Source organism: Alexandromys fortis, unplaced genomic scaffold (genome assembly GCF_014885135.2).
Source record: "Alexandromys fortis isolate MF-2015 unplaced genomic scaffold, M_Fortis_MF-2015_v1.1 scaffold_152, whole genome shotgun sequence".
Classification (NCBI taxonomy): domain Eukaryota; kingdom Metazoa; phylum Chordata; class Mammalia; order Rodentia; family Cricetidae; genus Alexandromys; species Alexandromys fortis.
The window spans coordinates 1,796,513-1,811,553 of NW_026068045.1; the positions used below are offsets into that span (position 1 = coordinate 1,796,513).

General features: G+C 51.3%; 2 protein-coding genes across 10 annotated transcripts in view; one reads left to right on the forward strand and one right to left on the reverse strand.

Moving 5' to 3' along the window:
* Arhgef2 (Rho/Rac guanine nucleotide exchange factor 2) overlaps positions 1-9,352 on the forward strand; it is a 57,247-nt gene extending 47,895 nt beyond the window's left edge. For all 9 annotated transcript variants that reach the window (XM_050166383.1, XM_050166381.1, XM_050166382.1 and 6 more), the window contains 9 exons: positions 272-339; positions 2,238-2,438; positions 2,760-2,876; positions 2,981-3,048; positions 3,184-3,219; positions 3,430-3,480; positions 3,659-4,102; positions 5,098-5,281; positions 5,846-9,352. In XM_050166383.1, coding sequence (XP_050022340.1) covers positions 272-339; positions 2,238-2,438; positions 2,760-2,876; positions 2,981-3,048; positions 3,184-3,219; positions 3,430-3,480; positions 3,659-4,102; positions 5,098-5,281; positions 5,846-5,919 — 1,243 coding nt within the window. In that variant the 3' untranslated portion in view covers positions 5,920-9,352. The remainder of the gene's footprint in view (positions 1-271; positions 340-2,237; positions 2,439-2,759; positions 2,877-2,980; positions 3,049-3,183; positions 3,220-3,429; positions 3,481-3,658; positions 4,103-5,097; positions 5,282-5,845) is intronic.
* Positions 9,353-9,485: 133 nt separating this feature from the next.
* Rxfp4 (relaxin family peptide/INSL5 receptor 4) lies at positions 9,486-15,041 on the reverse strand. Its single transcript, XM_050166390.1, is given in 6 exon segments — positions 9,486-12,174; positions 12,176-12,248; positions 12,251-12,510; positions 12,512-12,997; positions 14,456-14,520; positions 14,523-15,041. Coding segments are annotated over 6 exon segments (1,191 nt in total). The 5' UTR covers positions 14,646-15,041; the 3' UTR covers positions 9,486-11,990.

Genomic DNA, 15,041 nt, shown 5'->3' on the forward strand with positions numbered 1-15,041 from the left:
GTTGACTAATACATTCTTAAAGACTGTTTCTACAGAATAACCCCTCCCCCCCCCAAGTTAGAGATTGTGTGTCCAAGGCCCAGAGCCGCGTCCTCAGTGCAGGCTCTATATAACCTTCCTTAGTGGTTGGTGGGGAAAGTTGGTGCAGAGCAAAGGGAACCCCAGTGGGAGAGGCCGTCTCCCTAGAAGGGGTCTGTAGAGTGTGTGCGAAGGACAGGATGGTTGCTGGTGTCTCTTCCACAAACTCAGCCTGCTGTTTGTTATTCTGCAGATGTCCCTCTAGGGAGGACTTCCCTCTGATCGAGACAGAGGATGAGGCCTACCTCCGGAGGATCAAGAGTAAGTTCCCTGCAGGGCGTGCGTCGGTTTACGGCATAGCCATACAAATATGCAGCTCTGGAAAAGATGAGAAAGAGGTTGATGAGGTGGCTCCGAGGTTCAAGAAGTTCTGCATCTCTTTTGGGGGACCCCGCCCGATTCAGTTCTCAGTACCCACTTGGTGACTTACAATTGTCTGTAACCCTGTTCCGAAGACCTAATGCCTGCTGGCCACCTCGGTCACAAGCATTGTGTACATACAATCACGCAGGCAAAATTCTTTTCTTTCCTTTTTTCTTTTTTATTAGATTTATTTATTTACTGTGTACACAGTGTTTTGTCTCCATGTATGCCTGCATGACAGAAGAGGGCACCGGATCTCATTACAGATGGTTGTGAGCCACCATGTGGTTGCTGGGAATTGAACGCAGGACCTCTGGAAGAGCAGTCAGTGCTCTTAACCTCTGAGCCATCTCTCCAGTCTAACAGGCAAAATTCTTATACACATAAAATAAAAATAAATAAATCTTAGGGGAAAATAATGAAAGCTTCATGTGGCCTGATCTATATCTAGTGCAATATTGGTGCAAATAGATATTTGTGTGTATGTATGTGTAAACATATGTGTGTGTATGTGTGTATACATATATATACACATCTATACATATGCATGTGTAGATGAATACATACACATGCATACATATATGTGCATACGCATACATAATATGTATATGTGTATATATGAATATACAGGCGTGTGTGTGTGTGTGATTTCTGTCCCAAGGACATCTGATGCCCTCTTCTGGCCTCTGAGGGCACTGCATGTACATAGTGCATAGACATAAAAGCAGCAAAACACCTATATGCATAAGAATAAATGTTGATGCCAGGCTTGGTGGTGCACACTTTTAATCCCAGCACTCAGGTGACAGAGTCAGGTGGATCTCTGAGTCTGAGGCAAAATCGAGTTCCAGGGCAACCAGGGCTGTTACACACACAGAAACTGTCTCAAAAACAACCAAAAATAGTTACACAATTTTTAAAAAAAATGAGAACAGGGTGTGTGGTGTGCACTTGTAACTCCAGCATTTGGAAGGCAGTACTAGGGTCGGGCTGTCTTAACTACATTTGTATTGCTGTGGTATAACCCTATGGCCAAGGCAACTCAAAGAAGGAAGGACTTTTTGGGGATTACAGTTCCAGAGGGTTCATGATGGTAGGAACAGCAGGTGGCAAACATCTGGAGCAGGTGAGAGAGCTGGAGTCTTTTGAAACTCCAAAGCCTGCCTCCCCTGACATACTTCCTCCAGCAAAGCTCCACCCCCTAACCTTCCCCAAATAGCCACCAACTGGGTACTAAGTATTCAAATTCTTGGTCCTTATTGGGGAGCAGAGCATCCTCAATTATCTATGGAGTTTAAGACCAGCCTTAGGCACACATGAGGCAGGAAGTCAGTCATGTAGCAGCATCTAACTGCAAGTCACTCTGGGAAGCACAGCTGAGTGTGCAGGGAGCCAGGGAGCAAATGAAATTCTGCACGGGCTCTAAATGAGCACGGAGAGATGAGAGACAGCCTGGACCCTTTTCACATGTTTGGTTTTGTTTGTTTTGAGACAGGGTTTCTCAGTGTAGCCCTGGCTGTCCTGGAACTAGCTCTGTAGACCAGGCTGGCCTCGAACTCACAGAGATCCGCCTGCCTCTGCCTCCTGAGTGCTGGGGATTCACAGATTTTTATGAACAAAGTTAACAATGATTTATATCACACACAAGGTTTTTGGGAGGCGGGCAGGGGAAGGCTCCAAGTCCAGAATTAAGTTCTGCCCCTCTGCCTGTGCTGACCCTGTCCCTTGGGCTGCCCCTTCACAGCTCTTTGGGTCCTTGGGCCTTTCCTTCCATGCTTACCTCTTCCTGTCCACAGTGGAGCTCCAGCAAAAGGACCGGGCGCTGGTGGAGCTGCTCCAGGAGAAGGTCGGACTGTTTGCTGAGATGACCCACTTCCAGGCAGATGAAGATAGTGTCAGTGGGATGCCCCTGCCCGCCCTGCCCAGGGGCCTTTTCCGTTCTGAGTCCCTTGAGTCCCCTCGAGGCGAGCGGCTGTTACGAGATGCCATCCGTGAAGGTGAGGGTTCTCCTTCTGAAGTGGCAAGGCTGTCGCTCAGACCAGGGCCATCTCAACCCCACAACCCTTAAAGGCCCCTGAGGGTTTGTCCTGGTCCAGTTCCTGGGAAGAGCGGGGAAGAGAGCTGACCTTGCTGTTGGATGCCCCTCCCTCTGTCAGCCTTGCTGCCCTTTGGACATCTTTGGGGTCCCTTGGGTGCAACATGGCTGACTGAAACCCTACAACCTCAATGTTGACTCCCTAAATACTTGAACAGTCACTGTGTGTCGTATGAATCCCACTCGGTATTGTCTCCTGTCCCTGCCTCCTCTTCCCCTTCAGTGGAAGGCCTGAAAGACTTGCTGGTGGGGCCTGGTGCTGATCTGCTTTTGACACCCCGAGAACCAGCTTTACCTTTGGAACCTGATAGTGGCAACACCAGTCCTGGGGTCACTGCTAGTGAGTATGGGGCGTGAGAGCGAGGTGGGAGTGGCTAGAGGGGGCGGGGAGGTTACAGGCCCCTAAGGAGGTAAGTGTCCTCTCTTCTTTCTCTTCTACAACAGATGGAGAGGCCAGGACTTTCAATGGCTCCATTGAGCTCTGTAGAGCAGACTCAGATGCCAGCCAAAAGGTGGGTTCTCAAGAGAGTCAGGGAGTGGCTAGAGGAAGGCACAGCTGGCGTGTGGCTGTTCAGTAGAAAGCCACTGGGGGCGGCCCCCAGGTGTGTCTGTGCCTGCTGACTCCCCATCCTTGTCCATTTCTGCAGGATCGGAATGGAAATCAGTTGAGGTCACCCCAGGAGGTAAGGTGGGGACTCTGCGGTAGAGGAGATAGAGGGAAAGGGAAACTGGTCTCTATCTGAGAAATCATCCCCTAGTTTGGGTGTTGGGGGGGGGGGCATCTGGACTTAAAGTATGTCTCTAGGCACTACTGTTTCCACAGCTTCTTTACAACTTCTGGTCACTTATCCTAAGCTTGGGCACTGGTGCATCCATCCTTTCTCTCTCCATAGGAGGCGTTACAGCGATTGGTCAATCTGTACGGACTTCTGCATGGCCTTCAGGTCAGTGAGCAAGGGGTGGAATGGGGAAGAAAGGGAAGAACCAGCCCGAGGTGTCCCTGTAGGTGACAGTCCTCCTAACAGGCCTACATACTCCCCCAAGGCGAGCTCTTTGGGTCCCCGGGATTGAGAGACAGGTAGGTGGCTTCTGAAATACCTTTTGGCCCCATCCCATCCTCAGGCTGCTGTGGCCCAGCAGGACACTTTGATGGAAGCCCGATTCCCCGAGGGTCCTGACCGATGGGAAAAGCTATCCCGAGCCAACTCTCGGGATGGCGAAGCTGGCCGGGCTGTGGTTGCTCCTGCGGCTCCTGAGAAGCAGGCAACGGAACTGGCCCTGCTGCAGCGGCAACACACGCTGCTTCAGGAGGAGCTGAGACGCTGCCGGCGGCTGGGTGAAGAGCGGGCAACTGAAGCTGGCAGCCTGGAGGCCCGGCTCCGGGAGAGTGAACAAGCTCGGGCCCTGCTGGAGCGGGAGGCCGAAGAGGCCCGCCGACAGCTGGCAGCCTTGGGCCAAAATGAGCCACTCACAGCGGAGGCCCCCTGGGCCCGCAGGCCTCTGGACCCTCGGCGCCGCAGCCTTCCAGCAGGCGACGCTCTCTACTTGAGCTTCAATCCCCCTCAGGTGAAGCTCCTGGAGTGGTGGAGTGAATCTCAGGAACAGGAGAGCCTGCAGAACCCCAAGGACACTTAGTTGTTGGGCATAATCTCCAAGTGACAACACAAGGGACTTTAATGACAATACTAATAGGGCTGTGGGAATGCCTCAGTTGTAAATGTGAGATCTGAGCTCGATCCCTCAGAACCTTCCTTTGTCCTAAGCCTGATGGTGCCTTGCTCACCATCCCAGTGAGGGGAGGCAGAGACAGGCTCACCCTCCCAGCTCTCTGGCTAACTCACCTCGTCTCTTTGATGAGTTCCAAGCCAATAGCAGGCCTGTCTCATCAAACAAGATGAATGCCTCTTAAGGAAAGACCCCTGAGGTAGACCTCTGGCTTCTTCCTTATACACAAGTGTACACACGTACAGGCAAAATCATATGAGTTAGGGGCTGGAGAGATGGCTCAGTGGTTAAGAACACTGACTGCTCTTCCAGAGGACCTGGGTTCAATTCCCAGAACCCACATGGCAGTTCACAACTGTCTGAAGATCCAGTTGCAGGGGATCTGACACCTTCACACCAATGCACATAAAGTTAAATAAACCATAAAAATATTTTTTTAAAAAAACATACGAGTTAAACTGGAAAGAAATTCGAGGCAAGTTCAGTGGTAGAGGCCTGTGCAAATCTCCAGCACCTCAACAAGCGAATCCGCTCTGTTGTCCCCAGATTTCTCCTAGTAGTCTATGTGGGGCACTGCGGGCATTGTTATACCTGGAGTCCTTGTATGTAAGCCTGAGGCTGGAGAACCAACTGGGCCCAGCAGATATAGAGATGAGCCTTGAAGGCAACAATACGGTTGTCTCACTGGGAGGAGAGCCGGTTGGCGGTCGATCTATTGATGGGGGGGTCATTGGTGAACCTCAAGAGATGAGGTGTGTTGAGATCCTGGAGGGCTTGCTGCCCTCGCCCACCAGTGCCTGCTCTATCTCCTGGTCTTGTCCTTTTGTTTTCCATAGCCCAGCAGAGGCCATGACCGCCTGGATTTGCCTGTGACTGTCCGTTCCCTCCCCCGACCCTTTGAAGACCGAGAGAGGCCGGAGCTTGGTAGCCCCGAGGAGCGGCTGCAGGACAGCAGTGACCCCGACACAGGCAGTGAGGAGGAAGGCAGTAGCCGCTTATCTCCACCCCACAGTCCTCGAGGTGAGACCCTCTGGGGTCCGGGTCTGGGACTTCTGAAAGTACTGCCAAGTGGCTCCTGAGGTTCAGTTATTCCAAGAGTACAGGGAAGGTTCCTGCGGTGTGGTGACAAATGGGGGGGGGCTCCTTTTCTGCTGTTTTTCTTGTTTGTTTGTTGAGACTGGGTCTCTCTGTGTAGCCCTGGCTGTTCTGGAACTCCCTCTGTAGACCAGACTGGCCTAAATTCAGAGATGCACCTGCCTCTGTCTCCCAAGTACTGGGACAGTCAGTGTGCGCCGTCACCACCAAGGGTAGTAGAACTCTTGAGAGGCAGTTTTTCTAATTGGTTGGTGGCTCCCAACCTTTACAAGTAGAAATTCATTTTAAAGTAAAACAGTTTAAAGACTGCCACCTCCTAATGGAGAGAAAACAGTCAAACCCCTCTCGGGGTTTCACGTTTTAACAGTGATTTTGCTGCCTGAGGGGTTGGTCATCCTGCCAGGGTGCCCAGAGACCGCACCCCATGTCTGCATAGGGGCCTTTGTGTGAGCCTACTCCTCACCACCTCTACCCTGTCTCACTCTCCAGACTTCACCCGAATGCAGGACATCCCGGAGGAGACAGAAAGCCGAGATGGGGAGCCTACAGCTTCGGAGAGCTAAGGGGACCCCCACCTCCTGCCTGGTGCCCCACTGAAGAACATTAATTAGTAAAGGGGTCAAACCTTGGGGACCCCGTTCTGCCAATAATGAGGGAATATTTGAAAGAACTGCTGATTGTCCTTGCCAGCTCCTGGGATCCTTGGATGCCTATGGCCATGTGGGACTGGGGATTTAGAGGCCACAGCCCCCAGGTGGCATCCAAGAGCTACACCACAGATGCCAGTTTTTCATGCCTTCTTCCCTCTACTTAGGAAAAATTATTTATTTATTGTTTATTGGTTATGTGGGGGAGAGTGAGACTTAAAGGACCAGGGACATGGGAACCAAGCCATAGGGACCAGAGGACCTTTCCTTTCACACCGCTGGGACACGTGTAGCTTAGCCACAAACTGCTGGCTCCAGGCTAACACCCACTCCAGTGACTCCCATCCGTGGCCACAGAACCTACTGCCCCTTTAAGGAGGGCTGTGTCCCCCCCTCTCCTTAGGCTCCTCCTGCTGGTCTTCCTTCTCGTCATCCTCCATGGAAATCCGGCTCCTTGGGGTTGATGGAGTCGAGGCTAGGGTGGCCATGATGTATTGGGGTGGGGGAGGAAAAATCCACAGGGACCAGAATGTTTTGTTTTTGTTTTCTTTTTTTGTACCAAAGCCAACTGCACGTGTTTTATATTTTTAAAAGAAGATTGTAGGTACTTCTAGCCCCATGTCTTTGAACTTGAGGAATTGGGGAGACAGTGGCTTCTTTCATCTACAGTCAGGGCTCTGCTGTTCGGAATTCTTCCTCAGTCATTTGAAAGAAGCTCTAAGGTGGGTTAGGGAACCTCGAACCCTCACCTCATCTCCCACCACGGCAACTGTGGTTGAAACGTAAGCAAGAAAGCGGGGAGGTTCAGTGCACCCCAATAGCCACCAGCAATAGCCATGTGTCGGCCAAGTTAATTGTTAAAAACAAAAAGACAGAGACAGTAACAACAAAGAAAGAAAGAAAAACCCAAGCAGGGAAAAAAATTCAAGACCTGAACTGCACCAGGTGCTGTCTCTATGGCCCACTCTAAGGATTGCGGTGCCTGCAGCCAGGCAGTGACCACGGTTTCTATAAAGGGGCTGCCACTACCTCACTGAAGAGGCCACTAAAAAAAAACGAAGCTGTCCAAACCCTCGTTAAAATCTCAAAGTTACAATGATGAAAATGAAGCCGCACCCAGGCTCCAGGGGCTGTCGGTGGCTCCAATATTAGAAAACTGGTTTGCATCTTATTTGTATGCTGTGCTTGGATATCACATCTGGCCCTTGCCACCTCTCTAGTTGCCCGCCCCCACGCTTCATTCCCACAGAGTCAGACTCAGGGCTGAGTTCTCAGAGGAGCAGCCCTGCTCATGCTGCCCAGTGGAAAGGCAGTAAGTGGTTTCAGTTCTTTGTTTTGGTTCATCCCACTTCCTGTCTCTAGGCCATAGGGCAGGGTGAGTGCATGCACACCCCCACAGCCTCTGATGCAGGGTGAGAAGAAGGGTGTCAGGACCCTAACTAAAAAGGAGGATTGGCATTGCATGGGCAGCAGGCTTTGAGACGCTGCCAATACTCCCCTCCATAAGCCTCTGGCCCTTACGAGACACTTTCTAGCCAATCATGGGATTCTTGGGCCATAGGAGTTGTTTTATATGTTTATTTATTTACTTTATTATTATTTTTGAGACGAGATCTTGCAGTGAAGCCCAGGCTGGCCTTGGACTCACGTCAATCCTCTTGCCGCAGCCTCCGAGTGTTGGAAATGCAGGCGTGAGCCAGTATGCCCAGCCCCAGCCTCTGCTGTTTTCCTTTGCAGGATGGGTGCAGATCGGTTGCCAGGCCCTCTGCCTTACACACAGCAGCACACAGTTTCGAGCATTCCGATGGCTCAGTAGCTGCGTTCAGGGGTAGCACTAAGCACGCAGAGGTCAAGTAGAGGAGACAGTGGTCAAGTCAGGAGAGAGGAGTGCAACTCCCCAGCATTCTCCAGAGAGGAGAAAACCTAGGACCTGGAGACTGAGTCCCAGAGTATGAGTTCTAGAAGCTGGGGTGCTTCTGCTGCCTTATTACTATGATTCCACCCCATTATCAGCACAGAGCCAGCCCCATCCTGTCATCTTCCCGTCCCTCGCCATGCTTTCTGAACCTCAGGTCTTCATTGTTCTCCCCACTGCTGCCTTTTCAAACCTCGGTGGCAGCGTGCTCTGGGGGCCAGGGTTCAGCTCCTTACCTAAACCATACTGCTCCCTTGGAGGGGGCTCTAAGCCTGGGTGCCCAGTTCTCCGTCGCCACCCCCTACCCTCTCACCCCTCCCCACCCTACCTCCTCACCCTCCACCCATCAGAAGTAGGGCCACACGCAGCTACTTGAGTTGGTCTTGTTGATATTTACCCTCGGGGTTCTGTAAAGCAGATGCCCCCAGAGAGAGTATCCGGTCCCAGCCAGGCCTTTAGAGGCGCTGCTGGGGCAGCTGGAAGAAAGCTCAGGGGAGGGAAGATTTCTCACCTTCCTGATGGCTAGTAATAGGCCTGGCGTTTTGGAGCCAGTTTAAACATTATCAAAAAGAGGAAATTAAACATCAAGAGGCTAATTAAATCTCGTTCCCATCCTTTAATATGCCGTGAGTTGAGCGACTCCTCAAACCTTTGGGTGACTGGGTGGAACGGGCAGTGGCACCTGGAGGTATTGTGGCTCCCCCCACAGGGTGCTGCCTTCCCCCCACAGGGTGCTGCCTCCCCCCCACAGGGTGCTGCCTTTCTGGGATTTTGAGTGACTGGTCATCCCAGAGACTGGTCCTGAAGGGAGGGCCTGGAGTAGGGGGCTCCATCCATCTGTACCTCCCCTTCATTCCAGAAGCAGACCCCAGTAAGATCCCTCCTGGTGAACAACTTAGGTCATTATCGTTTAAATGAAGATGGAAACCAAGGGGGCCCTCTGCTCAGACGACACCCGCAAAGGGGGTTTTTGAAGGCCTAATCCTTTAGTTAGCGTCTCTCTTTGCAGAGTTTGATGTTGGTTTCATCCTTGGTTGCTCTTCACCTGAGTTTTTGAAACCAAGTGTGTCCCTGAAGCTACTAGAGCTTGCTGATTTGGCTGGAGTGCCCAGTGAGTCTGGGAATCTCCCTCTCTTCCTCCCCTGCACCACAGTATCCAGTGTCTGTACATGGAGCAGAGCCTGAACTCCAGTCAGGTGCTCCGCACCTTTGCTCCGAGCACCGCACTCACAGCTGCTGCCTAGATTGGTTTTTGTTGTTGTTTCTTTGTTTTGTTTTTTGTTATTGTTTGTTTTTATTTTCCAAGACAGGATTTCTCTGTACCTTTTGGAGCCTGTCCTGGAACTCATCTGTAGACCTGGCCTTGAACTCACAGAGATCCACCCGCCTCTGCCTCCAGAGTGGTGGGATTAAAGTCATGTGCCACCATGCCCAGCTATTTGTTACCGTTTGTAATTTTAGGAAGTGTTAGTGTGTGCGGTGACATACATGTCAGAGCACATGTATGGAGGTTAGAGAACAACTTTGCATACTTAGGTCTCTCAGTTCACCTCTATGTGGATTTGACAGTCCAGCCCAGGTTGCCAGGCTTGTGTGCCAAGTGTTTTCCCTGCTTTGCTTGCTATCTTGCTGGTCCTTAAAAAACTGTTTTATTATATATGTGGTCTATGGCGTGCATGTATGGGTATGCATGACCATATCTCTTTTGTGCGAGACTCTCATTGTACTCCATATACCAGGACCTTCATGGTGTCCTGTACCTATCTGTCAGCTGCCCTATTTCCTCTCCATTTTCCATGGAAACTGCAAATAATAGTAACACTGCGTCCTCCGGCACTGTCGAGTCCTCTACCCCAAGCTGGTCCTGGACTCTATGTAGTTTAGGAATATCTTGAATTCTCCATCAACTGAGATACAGTCCCAGCCTTTAGAAAACTGATCGAAAGCTGGGCATGGCAGCACCCCAATACTTGGGAGGGAGGACAAGAAAATCAGGAGTTCCAGGCCAGCCTTTATTGAGTTGGAGGTACCGTCCTTGTCATGCAGCCGTGAGGCCCTGAGTATGCATGGCCGTTGGTGCCTACAGAAAAGCCAGCTGCAGCAGCACCTGATTCTCACTGCTCAGCCAGCTGCAGCAGCACCTGATTCTCACTGCTCAGCCAGTCAAGCCAATAGGTCAGCTCCGAGGTCAGTGTGAGACACTTTCTCAAGGGAAGGTGGGGCTGGGGAGCTAGTTTGACAGTCAAGAGTGCTTGCTGATTTTCCATAGGACCTGAATCTGGCTCCCAGTACCCTGGGCTGGGTAGTTTATAGCTCCCCAAAATAAGCCCCAGAGGAGCTGCTATCTGGGCACTCACACATTTACATAATTATTTTCAATTAAAAAAAATTGACAGCCAGGTAGAATGACACTCAGAAAACAATGGATCTCTGAATTCAAAGTCAGCCTGGTCTACAGAGTGAGTTCCAGGACTGCCATGACCACACAGAAACCTTGTCTTAAAACAAAAGCTTGGTTTTGGGGCAGGGGTTCAACAGGGTCTGGAGAGAGCTTAGTGGTTAAGAGCACTGGCTGCTCTTCCATAGGACCCAGGTTCAATTCCCAGCACCCATATGGCAGCCCATACCTGTCTGTAACTCCAGTTCCAGGATATATGACACCCTCACATACATTCAGGCAAAGCACCACTACACAAAAATATATATTTAAAAAAGGAAAACAAAACCCAACAAACTAATATTCATGCAGGCAAACACTAATACACATGCAAAAAAAATTAAGAAAAATACTTGAGCAGGTAGAGGTCCTTGCTACAAAGCTTGATAGTCTAGATTCAGTCCCTGAATCTCAGATGGCAAAAGGAGAGAATTGACTGTAAGCTGTCCTCTGGTCTCCACGTGGAAGTAGCACGTCTCCTTGCCCAAACAAGCGTAACTTGTAAAAGGAAGAGCAAGTGTGGCGACACATGCCTATAACCTGGCACTTGGGAGGCATAGGCAGGTGCATCTATGGACTACATTAGGAGTTCCAGGAAAGGGAGATGTAGTATGACCCCGTCTCTGAGAAAGATAAACTAAAGAAGAAACCTTACGTCTGCTTCTGGCATTCACATATGCAAGTGTGAGCACACACACAAATGAAGGGAGAAAAAGGAAAGGAAGCAAGAAAAAACCGAACTAAGAAAGCTACATGTGTCAGCACATGCCTATGATTCTAGCCTTTGGGATCAAGATTAAAGAGTTCAAGCTACCCTCAGCCTGAGTCGCATGAGACCCCACTCCAACTTAAAAAGAAACCTGAGGTGGGCGGTGGGCACGCCTTTAATCCCAGCACTTGGGAGGCAGAAGCAGGCAGAACTCTGTGAGTTCGAGGCCAGCCTGGTCTACAATGTGAGTTCCAGATCAACCAGGGCTACCCAGAGAAATCATGTCTTGAAAAAAAGCAAACAAGAAGAAGCTGATATAGAGGGGTAATTCGCCCAAGGGGGATGGGTTAGACCACGGACTCTGGCATGCTACTGAAACTCAGCCTTTGGTTCCTGATTCTTCCTGATCCTCCAGACCTCTTCTGTACCCCTCCCTTCGCCCCACCCTTTCCCTTGTAATTGCCTCCCTTCCGTGCTTGACTGAAGGATGTGGATCTATTCACTATTCTCACCAGGCTACACATCCAGGATCTCCTGACTGGAACCACAGGTTCCAGCAAGCCCCGCTCTGGCCTCTTCCTGCTGCAAAAGCGGAGGCTTATGTGTCGTTTCTTTGGCTACCCCTGAGATGATAAGAAACTGAATGGCCAGAGAAGGTATTTTTGGTTTGGGTACCAAAGAGGGATTAAGGGATGCCCTGTTTTGAAGAGAGTGAGACCAGGAGAACCCATGTCTGATTTGGTCTAGACCCCATCCAGGGAAGGTATCCTGTGCTGTACGGGCACGAAAGGTCAGACAGTCTGGATGGTGCAGAGGTTTAGTCCCGGTTTCTCTTCGCCACCTCTGGGGACAAGTATTGCCACACCCACTTTCGGCCTGGCCTCCAGCTTCTAGGTCCTGCCACACCCACAGTTGGTGATCAAAGGTCAGACTTTCCCTGGGGACCCTACAGACTGGCAGAGAGCGCAGCTTCTCCCCAGAATCTGTGGGTTCTGCCCCTGGTAGATCTCAGAAAAGGGAACGGGAACGTCCAGGTGGCATCCAGGTGTCCCTTTGTGTTTGGGCTTGTCGAGAGTCCACGCTCTGGTGCCAGCTACCCATCTCCCACTTCCACACAGGCCTTGACCAGGGGTCCCTGAAGGCACTGACCAGAACTTGCTGAGGCTGGCACCAGAGAAGACATAGAGCACAGGGTTGAGGCAGCTGTTGCTGTGTGCCAAGTGGGTGATGACAGGAAAAAAAAAAGTATGGATGATGTAGAAAGTGCTGTCCCAGGGCACCAGGTAAACCACTACCAGAATGCCCCAGAGGGTGACTGCATGGTTGGGAAACCAGCAGAAGACGAAGGAAACCATCAGGACAGGAACAGAGCGGGCTACCACTCAGCTGTCCTGCCACCACGGAGGCCTGCACCACTGCGACTCTGTGGAAAAGCCAGCAGCAGCAGGTGGTGATGGTGCCCAAAGACACGATGAAGGTCAGAACCACCCTCTGTAGCTGGTATGCCCCCAGCCAGTATCTGCTGGGGAAACGCAGAAGGCAGAGGCGCACACCTCACAACCTACCCTCAGCCCCAAAGGTTGCTGTGGGCACAGTCACCAGGGCTGCCGCCACCTACACTGCCAGGGTGACCACACATGCCCAGAAGACAGACAGGTGCCTGCCTGGTCTCACAACCATGGCCAGCACCCAGTATCTGGCAACACTCAGCGCTGTGATTAGGAAGGTGCTGCCGTGGATGCTGAGGCCAGGAGTCGTCAGGATTACCTTGCAGAGGGCACTTCCAAAAGGCCAGTGTGAGTCCAGTGCTTACTCAGTTACCCAGAAAGAGAGAGTGAGGGCCAGCCCCAGGTCTGCCAGAGCCAGGCTGAAGACAAAGGTATCAGAAGGTGGACCAGGCACATGCTGAGCATAGTTACCTGGTACCCACAGTGTAGGAAACCGACCAATCACTGAGCACCCTGTGTTTGAGACCTGGGCCAGGGAGAGAAACATCTTCATCCCTAAACCCAGGACTAAAGACATGTTCCCTGGCTCTGAAACTCGTGTCAGAGAAACACCCTTTGTCACTATAATCAGAGCCAGTAAAGAACTATGCCCTGGTCCTCAGATTGGAGTCAAAAGGTAAAAAGAGGGGGCTGGAGAGATGGCTCAGTGGTTAAGAGCATTGCCTGCTCTTCCAAAGGTCCTGAGTTCAATTCCCAGCAACCACATGGTGGCTCACAACCATCTGTAATGGGGTCTGGTGCCCTCTTCTGGCCTGTAGGCATACACACAGACAGAATATTGTATACATAATAAATAAATATTTAAAAAAAAAAAAAGGTAAAAAGAACCAATGAAAGAAACACAGTTTGGCCATGAAGTCAGAGCCTTCTCTGCCTCTGACCAATCCCTGAGCAGGGAAAAACTAACCAATCCCCCTTCTTCCTGGGAAAAGGTCATCCCTAAGAAGTCCTATATAAGCCTCTCCACCGCTCCAGTTAAGAGCTGCCATTAATCTCTCCCTGGCAGAGGCAGCCACCCTCTTGGACTCCTCCTTCCCAAATAAATCTTTCTCAAAAATTTTTTTTTTTTTTTTTTTTTTTTGGTTTTTCGAGACAGGGTTTCTCTGTGGTTTTGGAGCCTGTCCTGGAACTAGCTCTGTAGACCAGGCTGGACTCGAACTCACAGAGATCCGCCTGCCTCTGCCTCCGGAGTGCTGGGATTAAAGGCGTGCGCCACCAACGCCCGGCTCTTTCTCAAAATTTTGAGTCTTCAGTGACAACCTTCATTCGCCAGCGCTAAGCAGAAGAACCTGGCTGGGATGTCCCTTAGGGAAAACCTTGCTGAGACGCTCCCTAGGGGGCCTCAGCAAGGCGGAACAGAGCGGAAGAACCTTGCTAGGACGCTCCTTAAGGGGACTGAGCAAGGCCAGTGGAGGAAAAGTAACAACGGAGCCAGAGGAGATAGCTACATTTCTGCAGGGGACTTCAGGGGGCTTCCTTTTAGCAGAGTGTTAGCAGAAGAAACCTCCTGGACCAGAGAACCAGATAGGCTAGCTCAGCTAGGACTCTCTCCTAAGGGAACAGAGCAGAACTCGGCTGTTGCGGCCCTAGAGGAGAAGAGCAGGATCCCTGTATCTTGCGGGGAGACCATTCCTCACCGCACCCCAGCTTCAGGTAGTCTGGTTTCCCCTAGTCAGCACGCCTTTCCTCCAGGGCTGAGCTGTCGCATTGCAGCTCCAGCCTCCAGAGCTGTCCTATTGCGGCTCTACCCCCCACCCAGAGCTGTCTATTGCGGCTCTACTCACCCCCAGCTGTCCTATCGCAGCTCTAAGTATATCCTGGCTTCCTGATAAGTCAGGATATACCAACACACCTACTGTACCACATTGCCCTACACACACAGCATAGCCAAATTTCCCAGCAAGCCAATAATACCTACAAGTCCATAGGCCAGTGTGACCACGATCCTCTCAGAGCAAGGACCTGAACGGGCACTGCAGCACCTTCAATACTCAGCACACTGTCTCCAGAGCCACTGACCCAGAAGAGGGTGGGCAGAGAGGCAGAAGAATTGATGTGGCCATCGTAAGGCATCAGAGGTTGCTGGAGCTTGCTGGAGCGGAGCAGAGGAGTCAGCAAGTACCTGTTTGCTGTACTGGCAGGTGCCAGAGCAGCCAGCAGGAGAGCGGAAGAGACCTGGAATCTGGGTGTTGGTCTGGAGCTTTAAGTTGCAGGAGCCTCTGCCCGTGCTCACAACTAAGAGGGAGGGGTGTGGATAGAACAGCCTGCTTCTTCCCTGTTGGACAATTGTCCTGGGTGCGGCAGCACAAGAGAGTGACACGTCCACACTGCAAACAGATGTATGACAGCGAGGAAAAGGAGAAACTAGAGACGTCTGGAGTGGTGGAACCAAACCAGAAGTCCCCCTAGTCTGGGCAGGGTGTTAAAAGAAGTCTTGGAACAGGCTAGGGAAGGAATACGGGGATAGAG